Source organism: Drosophila innubila, assembly GCF_004354385.1.
Source record: "Drosophila innubila isolate TH190305 chromosome 2R unlocalized genomic scaffold, UK_Dinn_1.0 1_C_2R, whole genome shotgun sequence".
Lineage (NCBI taxonomy): Eukaryota > Metazoa > Arthropoda > Insecta > Diptera > Drosophilidae > Drosophila > Drosophila innubila.
This window is the reverse complement of record NW_022995374.1, coordinates 745,861-755,838: the sequence shown is the minus strand read 5'-3', so window position 1 is coordinate 755,838 and position 9,978 is coordinate 745,861. Positions and strand designations below refer to the sequence as shown.

The following is a 9,978-nucleotide window of genomic DNA, read 5'->3' as shown; positions in this document are numbered from 1 at the left end:
AGTGCAGTGTTAAAAAATGCGCGCCAATTGCAATCTATATTCTATCGATGTTTAAGGATTTGAATGCAGAAAGTGCAGTGTGCTAAAATGCAGCAGAGTGTATGTAGTGTTGGAGAATGAGCGCCAATTGTTATCGATAGTCTATCGATACTTAAAAATTCAAATGTATAAGAAGCGCGAGTATTGAAGTTTGAGTTATTATATATTTTTTGGTGTCTAGTGTAATTGAATGCATGTTAAGCACGAACAAATTTAAAATATAGTAAATGATAATAAGATGAACTATTTTACTTACCACGACCAAATTCAACCAACATTTATTCATTTTTCATTTCAAGCTTTCAGTGCTTTAAAATTCCTATAAAATGTCACAGTTGCTTTGAAAGTCACACTCAAAATTTCCATATTTAAACTGCAATAGTTTTCACTTCCATCCATCCCTATTCCCATCCCCCATTTCACCCCCATGGCAGAGGCAGGATTCAACAGTTGTTGTAGATGGAAGGCGATCCTCAGCAAGAGTCTGCCACAAAAATGTAACCCTAATTGTTTTGAGCCATTGAACGGCAAATGTCCCGATTACAAGATTATTGATGTTGTCAAACTCACTGAAAATCCGGAAGAATCTCACGTTGCCTTTCAAGAGCCAGTAGCTGAAGCTCCTTTCCGCCGTATTATAGACACAAAAGCATTGTGTGCCCGGTGTTGCGAAGAGCCGGATGCGGAAACGAAACGTTGTAAATTGTGGGATGCTCAGAATTCCAGCCATAGGAATAATTTATGCTCTGCAGAGTGTAGACCATTAAGCACATCTCTGCATTTAAAGGAGGTAAGTTAATGTATACAAAAGTATGCATCTATCTTTTTTAGTTGACTAATGTTGTGTATTTAGTCCTTTGGTCCTTTGAATCTATAAAGCTTTGAAAAACCTGGTCCTAACAATTTTTGATATTTAATATTTTGATATTAATCCACTCAGGATCGGACTAAAAACACTAAAGATGTACTTATAATACAAGCTAAAAATTTAAAAAAAAAAGATGAATTTTAGAATTAACTGTAGATTAAGAATTTGAGTTACCATATTTCAATTTTTTTGGGACCATTTAAATCGATACACCTTTATATACATATTTACTATATTTATTTTAGTATTACTAATCAACTTCTTTGAATTAAAGTGCACGAAACGTCCTCGTCCTAAGCCGACCTATAAGCATTGTGTTTTTATGGATCATGAAACGTTAGCTGGTCGAGTTTTTCCTGTAAAATTACGCATACGCCGTGAGAAAAATCATTGTTTGGACTGCAACAAGGAATTATATTTTCGTGATCCAATTACCGACAACTCCAACGTAGTCGTACTCACAAATTGTTGCGATGTCAAAGTATATAGCAATAAATATATTGAAAACTGGCATCGGGTTCCAATTCTGTCACTAACCGGTAAAGAAGTCATGAAAAAGAGAACAATAAATGAAGTGTGTAAATTGGAACCGAAAAAGGAACCAATTAAAGTAGTTGAGGATATAAAACCAGTGGAAATTGCTCCACCACCGAAAAAGGGGAAAGGAGGGAAAGGGAAGAAAGGAAAGAAATAATGCATTTAAATAAAGTTGTAAATTAAAAAGTGTCTGTTTTTCATTTGTTGTTCTTGAGTAAGTTAATGGAAATATTCTCCCAGTTCTTAAATTTGTTTAATGTTGCATTTAATTAATTTAAATTCAGTCGCATAAGCATACTTAGCGTAATCCTAAAAACTAAAATGTATAATTCAGCTTAATACAACAATTAGGAGAAGGGAAACTTAATTTGATCTCATTTTGTATTTGTTATTAATTATAAAGTTTTCCTTTCATATTGAGAGTGTGTGTGTGTGTGGTTACAAATACTTGGAAATTGTTAATATTGTTGTTGTTTAGCTAAGCATTCAGCTACAATAAGTTAATACGACTTAAGACTTACAACTAAACCATGATTTATATTCCTGCAATTCTCTCACAATGGCTAAAACCGTCAAGGCTTATATTAATTATTATTGATTATTATCATTAATGAATTCTGCCTGTTAAATGTTGGATAGACCATGACGCTAAATGTTGCACAAGTTTAAATAATTTGTTTGTATTTTTTTTTATCAGTTTCTTAGTTATTTCCTATATAGTATTATTCGCTATTGTTCTGCGCAAGGCGTTATATTGCAGTTAAATCGATTTTTAAGTGATTTCGAATTTCACAGCTATATTATAATAACTAATCATATTTTAAGTTATAGAAACTAGTTTAATAGCTACATATGCACTTGAATATATATTATTATTATTACAATATTAATTAAAAAATTAGCTACAAATTGTTAGACTACTTGAATATGGTTTATTATATAAGCGTCTCTTATACTGTCAGTGTGGCTAGTAACTAATTTCATCTTGAATTTTCAAATGGGAAGAATGCCGCCTATGTCTTGCCAATCACTGGAAAGAAGTCTTTGAGGAGTGTGGTGCGACGCTTTTCAGCAATATCCATTTGATTCTCGAGATCCGCCAGATCTGTTGTCTCGGCACGTTCGATTTTCCATGATAAGTTTTCAATTTCAGCCTCCAATTGCGCCTGCAAGTAGAAATAAAATTAGCATCAAATATATATAAGGCAGAGATCGCAAATAAAGGTCAAAATGGTCATAATTTGATTCCTAATTTTATTTTTTAAATTTAATGCTCCCATTTTTGTTTTCCCAATTTTCATTGCCAAATTTTCGTAATTTCAGTAATATTTTTCGACATTCGTAAAAGAAATCGCAAATAACAGTCAAAACACAAAAGTGTCTGAACTGAAACAACTTGAAGTAACACTTTTCGCTCGAAAAACGAAATGTGAAAAAAATTCCTGATTAAAAAAAACCAAAAAAAACAGAAATGATAACTACATTTGGATAGGCAAAGAATGTTATGTGCGACCTCTCTATTGTAGTAACTAATTAAATTAACCTGCTGGTATTCAAATAGATTCTTCCGCGATCCAGCCTCCATGTAGTAAGCATATGGATAGGTGTATTGCAGGGTATATCGACATTTGGCAAGCAGCGCCGCTGCATTGAATAGATATTGCCAGTCGATCCAGGTGCCGCTGCCGTTCATGACCTTTGAATTAATGCGCTGTCTCATCCGATCGATCGTCTGTTGTTCCAGTTTCAAAGATTTCGAGTGATTCTCCCAGCGTTCATAGTAATGTAGATATTTTTTAAGTGCTTCGCGCGCCTGCACATGCACCGATTCATTGGCAATATTGGGATTGTCCTTGTAGCGTGAGCACTCGTAATATTCAGAGCCATGTGTCTTCCAATCCCCGAGGCACATCCAGCAAAAGTCGTGCTTGCAGTTGAAGCATTGCATGTGATTGCATCCTCCATTCTTCTCAATGCAAATGTGACACTTGGGGCAGTCTTTGGTATGGGCACTTATATAATTCGCCGTCTCACTGTCATCCGCGCACTTTGTCAGCCACTTCTTAATGATCTGGCAGTCGGTGGGCGCATGATAATCCATGCCACACTTGAAACAGAATCCTGTGTGACACACCTTGCAGATCGCACGCTTCGCACAAATCTCCGAGGATTGCACAATGATTTGGCAATTGGGTCCGGGGCAGAAGCGCAGCTCGGGATGCGATTTCACATAGTCCTTGAAGGCAAATTGCTGGTACTTATCCCGCATCACCGGACGCGTCACCAGCGTCAGCACCAAATCCTCTGGCACACGCACATTGCACTGCTGTGCCATGCACCCAATCTGTATGGAAATACCCTGTAATTATACATGTGAAAGAAACATTTATATATAAAGAATATATAGAAGAAAACTTGATTTTCAATCGAACTCGAACTATTGAAAAAATTGACAGTAAAGGAAGAAAAATTGAATTTTCCAATTTTGATGCAGACTGAAATATGGGTCAAATAATGATCAAATTGATATTCCGCAAGGGAATCGGTTGAGATTTGACAAAGTTATGACAGTTTGAAATTTGTGGAAAAGTGTCAAGTAAAAAGAGTGGAGTAAATGGACAGTGGTCGAACTATTGAAAAAATAGACAGTAAAGGAAGAAAAAATGAATTTTCCAATTTTGATGCAGAATGAAAATATGGGTCAAATAATGATAAAATTGATATTCCGCAAGAAAATCGGTTAAGATTTGGCAAAGTTATGACAGTTAGAATTTTGTAAAAAAGTGTCATGAAGGAAGTATAGAGAAAATGGACAATGGTCGAACTATTGAAAAAATTGACAGTAAAGGAAGAAAAATTGAATTTTTCAATTTTGATGCAGAATGAAAATATGGGTCAAATAATGATAAAATTGATATTCCGCAAGAAAATCGGTTAAGATTTGGCAAAGTTATGACAGTTAGAATTTTGTAAAAAAGTGTCATGAAGGAAGTATAGAGAAAATGGACAATGGTCGAACTATTGAAAAAATTGACAGTAAAGGAAGAATAATTGAATTTTTCAATTTTGATGCAGAATGGAAATATGGGCCAAATAATGATCAAATTGATATTCCGCAAGAAAATCGGTTAAGATTTGGCAAAGTTATGACAGTTAGAATTTTGTAAAAAAGTGTCATGAAGGAAGTATAGAGAAAATGGACAATGGTCGAACTATTGAAAAAATTGACAGTAAAGGAAGAAAAATTGAATTTTTCAATTTTGATGCAGAATGAAAATATGGGTCAAATAATGATAAAATTGATATTCCGCAAGAAAATCGGTTAAGATTTGGCAAAGTTATGACAGTTAGAATTTTGTAAAAAAGTGTCATGAAGGAAGTATAGAGAAAATGGACAATGGTCGAACTATTGAAAAATTGACAGTAAAGGAAGAATAATTGAATTTTTCAATTTTGATGCAGAATGGAAATATGGGCCAAATAATGATCAAATTGATATTCCGCAAGAAAATCGGTTAAGATTTGGCAAAGTTATGACAGTTAGAATTTTGTAAAAAAAGTGTCATGAAGGAAGTATAGAGAAAATGGACAATGGTCGAACTATTGAAAAATTGACAGTAAAGGAAGAAAAATGAATTTTCCAATTTTGATGTAGAATGAAAATATGGGTCAAATAATGATAAAATTGATATTCCGCAAGAAAATCAGTTAAGATTTGGCAAAGTTATGACAGTTAAATTTTGTAAAAAAGTGTCATGAAGGAAGTATAGAGAAAATGGACAATGGTCGAACTATTGAAAAATTGACAGTAAAGGAAGAAAAATTGAATTTTCAATTTTGATGCAGAATGAAAATATGGGTCAAATAATGATAAAATTGATATTCCGCAAGAAAATCGGTTAAGATTTGGCAAAGTTATGACAGTTAGAATTTTGTAAAAAAGTGTCATGAAGGAAGTATAGAGAAAATGGACAATGGTCGAACTATTGAAAAAATTGACAGTAAAGGAAGAATAATTGAATTTTTCAATTTTGATGCAGAATGGAAATATGGGCCAAATAATGATCAAATTGATATTCCGCAAGAAAATCGGTTAAGATTTGGCAAAGTTATGACAGTTAGAATTTTGTAAAAAAGTGTCATGAAGGAAGTATAGAGAAAATGGACAATGGTCGAACTATTGAAAAAATTGACAGTAAAGGAAGAAAAAATGAATTTTCCAATTTTGATGTAGAATGAAAATATGGGTCAAATAATGATAAAATTGATATTCCGCAAGAAAATCGGTTAAGATTTGGCAAAGTTATGACAGTTAGAATTTTGTAAAAAAGTGTCATGAAGGAAGTATAGAGAAAATAGACAATGGTCACACTATTGAAAAAATTGACAGTAAAGGAAGAAAAATTGAATTTTCCAATTTTGATGCAGAATGAAAATACAGGTCAAATAATGATAAAATTGATATTCCGCAAGAAAATCGGTAAAGATTTGGCAAAGTTATGACAGTTAGAATTTGGTAAAAAAGTGTCATGAAGGAAGTATAGAAAAAATGGACAGTGGTCGAAATATTGAAAAAATTGACAGTAAAGGAAGAAAAATTTAATTATCCAATTTTGATGCAGAATGAAAATATGGGTCAAATAATGATAAAATTGATATTCCGCAAGGAAATCGGTTGAGATTTGACAAAGTTATGACAGTTTGAAATTTGTGAAAAAGTGTCATGTAGGAAGTATAGAGAAACTAGACAGTGGTCGAAATATTGAAAAAATTGACAGTAAAGGAAGAAAAATTGAATTTTCCATTTTTGATGCAGAATGAAAATATGGGTCAAATAATTGTAAAATTGATATTCCGCAAGAAAATCGGTTGAGATTTGACAAAGCTATGACAGTTTGAAGTTTGATAAATGGTCTTTGGAGGAGGTTGACTCTAGTAGTTGAAGAAGGATGATAATGATGGTTATATTGTACCTGAAAGATTTGCGTCTCAAAGAAGATGGTCCAGCAATCCTTACAAAAGGAGTGACCGCATGCCAAACTGTAGAATTTATCGCTCGGCTGCGAGCTGGCGCAGACTGGACACATTCTCCTGAATTGAGAAGAACTCGTGTTTGTGGATGAAGGAGATGTTGTTGTGGATGACGATGTCGTTGTGGATGAGGATGTTTTGTAGCCAGTGTTGCCCATTCTCAGCAGCTGTGCGGCAGCTGCACTTGTGGAAGCTGCCTCAGCTGCCACATTTGAGGGTGGCTTTATCCGAGCTGTTACCAACAAGGCATTCGCATCCTGGCGGTACTTCTCCACCACCGCATTGTTGTTCCACTGATGCTCCAGCAGCAACACCTTGGCTAACGATGGTGTTATCTGGAGAATCGTGTTTAATTTTTCCACCAACTCATTGAGCAGCTTCTCAATATCCTCGACGGTTAGGCAGTCGTATTCAAAGTACTCGGGATCAGCACGCTTCGGATCGAGTCTTTCCACATCGCAGTCTTCACCTGCAAGTATCCAAATAATATCAGAATTATCAATTAAATTTTTTCAATATATCTCTATTGCAAACTTAATTTAGTTTTAAGGCTTTCACTAGGGATCTTAACGATTATAACATTTTAAAAACAAATATAAAAAAAAGATCCTATTTAACTCTTAGTTTTGTATCTAAATATATAAATAAAGTCAATTGAAAATGTTTATTTAAAAATTGATTACAAATTTTGAAAAATTTATTTTATTTTCAAATTAAATAGTAAAAATCAGGGTATTAAACCGAAACGGTTGGAATTATTATCTGGTTTTTCAGGTATACTACATAAGTTACGTAAAATCTTTGTAAACATTTCATAAAAAGTTAATGTATACCACAATTCTCTGATTTTAAAAAATATTTATTTAATCAGATCAATATATTAATTTGAAATCATAATTAGATTTAAAAAATATTATACCTTAACAAAATAATTGAATTACATTTTTAATTGAACCGAAACTAACCGATATACATGAATCGGTTACAAATCGGTTATTTCGGTTCGAATAATTTTGGCTATTCAGTTTCGGTATATCTGGTATAATTTAGTTTTTTTTTTGTGGATAATTTTTCACATTATGCTATGACCACATCTTTCAGATGGGAATCCTGTACCCCAGGTGCAATAAATAAATAATTGCATTCAATGGAATTTGTTGGTTACCTGACTGACTCATTGAGCTTAAATAGGAATAATAAAATTGAGAGTTAAGTCTCAAAAATTCCTTCGAAATCGAAACAAAAAAGAATGAAAAGAAAATCAATTGTTTTGATCGGATTGATTGCCATTTTTACGACTGTTGGAAATGAATTGAAGGTTAAATATTACGTCGTCGGCTTACAAATGAGATTTTCTATTGTAGTTGTGTCGTCACTGACAGCTCAAATGGAAAAAAGCAGAAAGAGAGAGAGAAAGAGAGCGAGAGAAAGAAAGAGAGGCAGGTCAGAAGCAGCTAACCGTTAACGAAAGAAAATGCAAGTAGATGAGGGCAACGCGGAAAAAATTAAATATTGCTATGGCAAAATCCATTAAGACAAATTTTGAAATTCTGTCAACACTGGCACGCATGGGACGCATAGGGTGTGTGTGTAAGTGTGTAGGTGAGAGAACGACAAGACGAGGTAAGACAGATAGGTAAAAACGCATGAGATACGCGAGTACAATGAAGAGCTGGCAATCACGCAAATAACAAACAAATAACGACTAAACAAACGAACGAACGGCCATTTCAAGTTCAATTTCATAATTTAAGCTTCATGGTCAAAAAGCAAAACGTAACGTTCAAATTAAAATTACATTCTGTGTGTATTGGTAGTTAAGACGAAGGTGGACGTAAAGACGAAGACAGTGGGCAAAACAAATGTAAAACTCGTACGCTGACTTTATTAAAGTGTGCAACGGGAGGCGGGGGAACGCTGCCAGTGTTGCCCACTTTACAGCAGCAAAAAAGTTTTTGTTAGTAAATAGTTGATATGAAAAAAAGCTGAAATGAAGCCAAAGGAGCTGGGAGAAAAAGATGATATCTTTCACATTTCTGTTAAAATGTACTCTTTACATACGAATCAACAAAGATTATTATAAATTTAAGAAACAAATATAATTAAAAGCAAAAGCTAAAAATTCCGCTGACCGCTGTTTTCGTTTATTTTCCCGCAGTTAGACTTTGCAAACAGCTAAATATGAAGGGAAAAAAGCTATTCTAGCAACACTGGAAGGTTGGTAGAGGTGGAGGGAGGAGGAGTGAGGGAGAAGGAATACGCTCAAAAGGCGAATGTCAAGAGCCAAATATACGTGCATGCTAGTTGTACTTATACACAGAAGGTTAAATGCAAAGGCCATGTGTGTGTGTGTGCTAGTGTATTTATAACACAAAGGTGAATAACCAAATCGCATGCAAACTTCACACAGTCAATCAAAGGCCAATAAGAAAACGAAAATGAAGCAATTGTGTGCGTATGTGTGTGTGTGCTGTTTAGTTAAATCGATAAAAATGCACTATGTCACTTACCAGTATTGTAGTAATCATAATCGTCATCAAATTCACCATCGTTGTCCGATTCCATTTCAATGTCCGAATCCATTGCAACTCGACCGTTGCGTATGTGTTGGTGTTGGTAGTGTGTGTGCGAAGGGCGAGCAAAGCAAAACAAAGTAAAAATACTTTTTTACAAGGCTATTGCAAGAGCGAGAGGGTTGACGGGTTTCCTTTTGTTGTTGTTGTCACTGCTATATTTGTAACAGTTGTTGTTATTGGTGGTGGTGGAAGATTTAGTTATTGTTGTTGTGGGGTTTGTTGCAATTCTCCCCATTTACATTTAAGCACACACACACATTTGGACACAGACTTTGGCTTAGCGGGGTGGTAAATAAATAGAATCCCGGCTGTCAATTGATCCCGTCCGTATTTTATTTTTATTTTTGTTTCATGTTATACACACACACACACACTCGCACGCTTGCTGCACTCAATGTAATGTGCGTGTGTGTGTGTGAGAGAGCGAGAGAGAGAGAGACACAGGTTAAAATTCACTTGCGTTTCAATTAATGCAATCAGAATGTTTCTTGATTCTTTGATTCTTTTACTTGCACACACAATTGTCAATATTCCTTTGTCTTTTGATTTTCTTTGCTGCTGCGCCCTCTTCCCCTTCTTTCTTTCTCTTTCCCCACCACTGCACACTTGGCTTGCACTCACACTCTCTCAATCGCACTCGCAGCCACCCGCGCACACTCACACGTTAACAAACAGGAGTACGACGCACTTTGAATGTTAATTGTAAATTGCGCAGTTTGTTTTATTTGCAAGTGCAATTTAACATTTATTCCAATTACTTATAAATACATGAGAAATATAAACGCTCTCGCTAGAGCTGCTATTGTGAAAACCAGACTCTCTCTCACTCACTCTCTTACAGTGCTGCCATCCTGTCCAAAGGTAGCCACCCAGTAAAATATTCCGGATCTGGCTCGATTTTTTGTACTTAAAAAAATAAGTACATTT

The 9,978-nt window shown here is 34.7% G+C and overlaps 2 protein-coding genes across 3 annotated transcripts; one reads left to right on the top strand and one right to left on the bottom strand.

The window, feature by feature from the left end:
• The first annotated feature begins 352 nt into the window (after positions 1-352).
• On the top strand, positions 353-1,644 carry LOC117783607. Its single transcript, XM_034621068.1, has 2 exons — positions 353-829; positions 1,182-1,644. The coding sequence occupies exons 1-2, from the start codon at positions 467-469 to the stop codon at positions 1,599-1,601; spliced, it is 783 nt and encodes a 260-aa protein (XP_034476959.1). The 5' UTR covers positions 353-466; the 3' UTR covers positions 1,602-1,644.
• Positions 1,645-1,687: 43 nt separating this feature from the next.
• LOC117783606 (potential E3 ubiquitin-protein ligase ariadne-2) lies at positions 1,688-9,894 on the bottom strand. Of its 2 annotated transcripts, none has more exons than XM_034621066.1 (4): positions 8,986-9,894; positions 6,418-6,944; positions 2,988-3,803; positions 1,688-2,610 (listed from the first exon to the last, which is right to left on the bottom strand). In XM_034621066.1, the coding sequence occupies exons 1-4, from the start codon at positions 9,056-9,058 to the stop codon at positions 2,458-2,460; spliced, it is 1,569 nt and encodes a 522-aa protein (XP_034476957.1). In that variant the 5' UTR covers positions 9,059-9,894; the 3' UTR covers positions 1,688-2,457. The 2 variants fall into 2 exon arrangements, with proteins under 2 accessions (XP_034476957.1, XP_034476958.1); XM_034621067.1 differs by having other exon boundaries at positions 2,455-2,680; positions 2,961-3,803.
• Between the last annotated feature and the right edge of the window lie 84 nt (positions 9,895-9,978).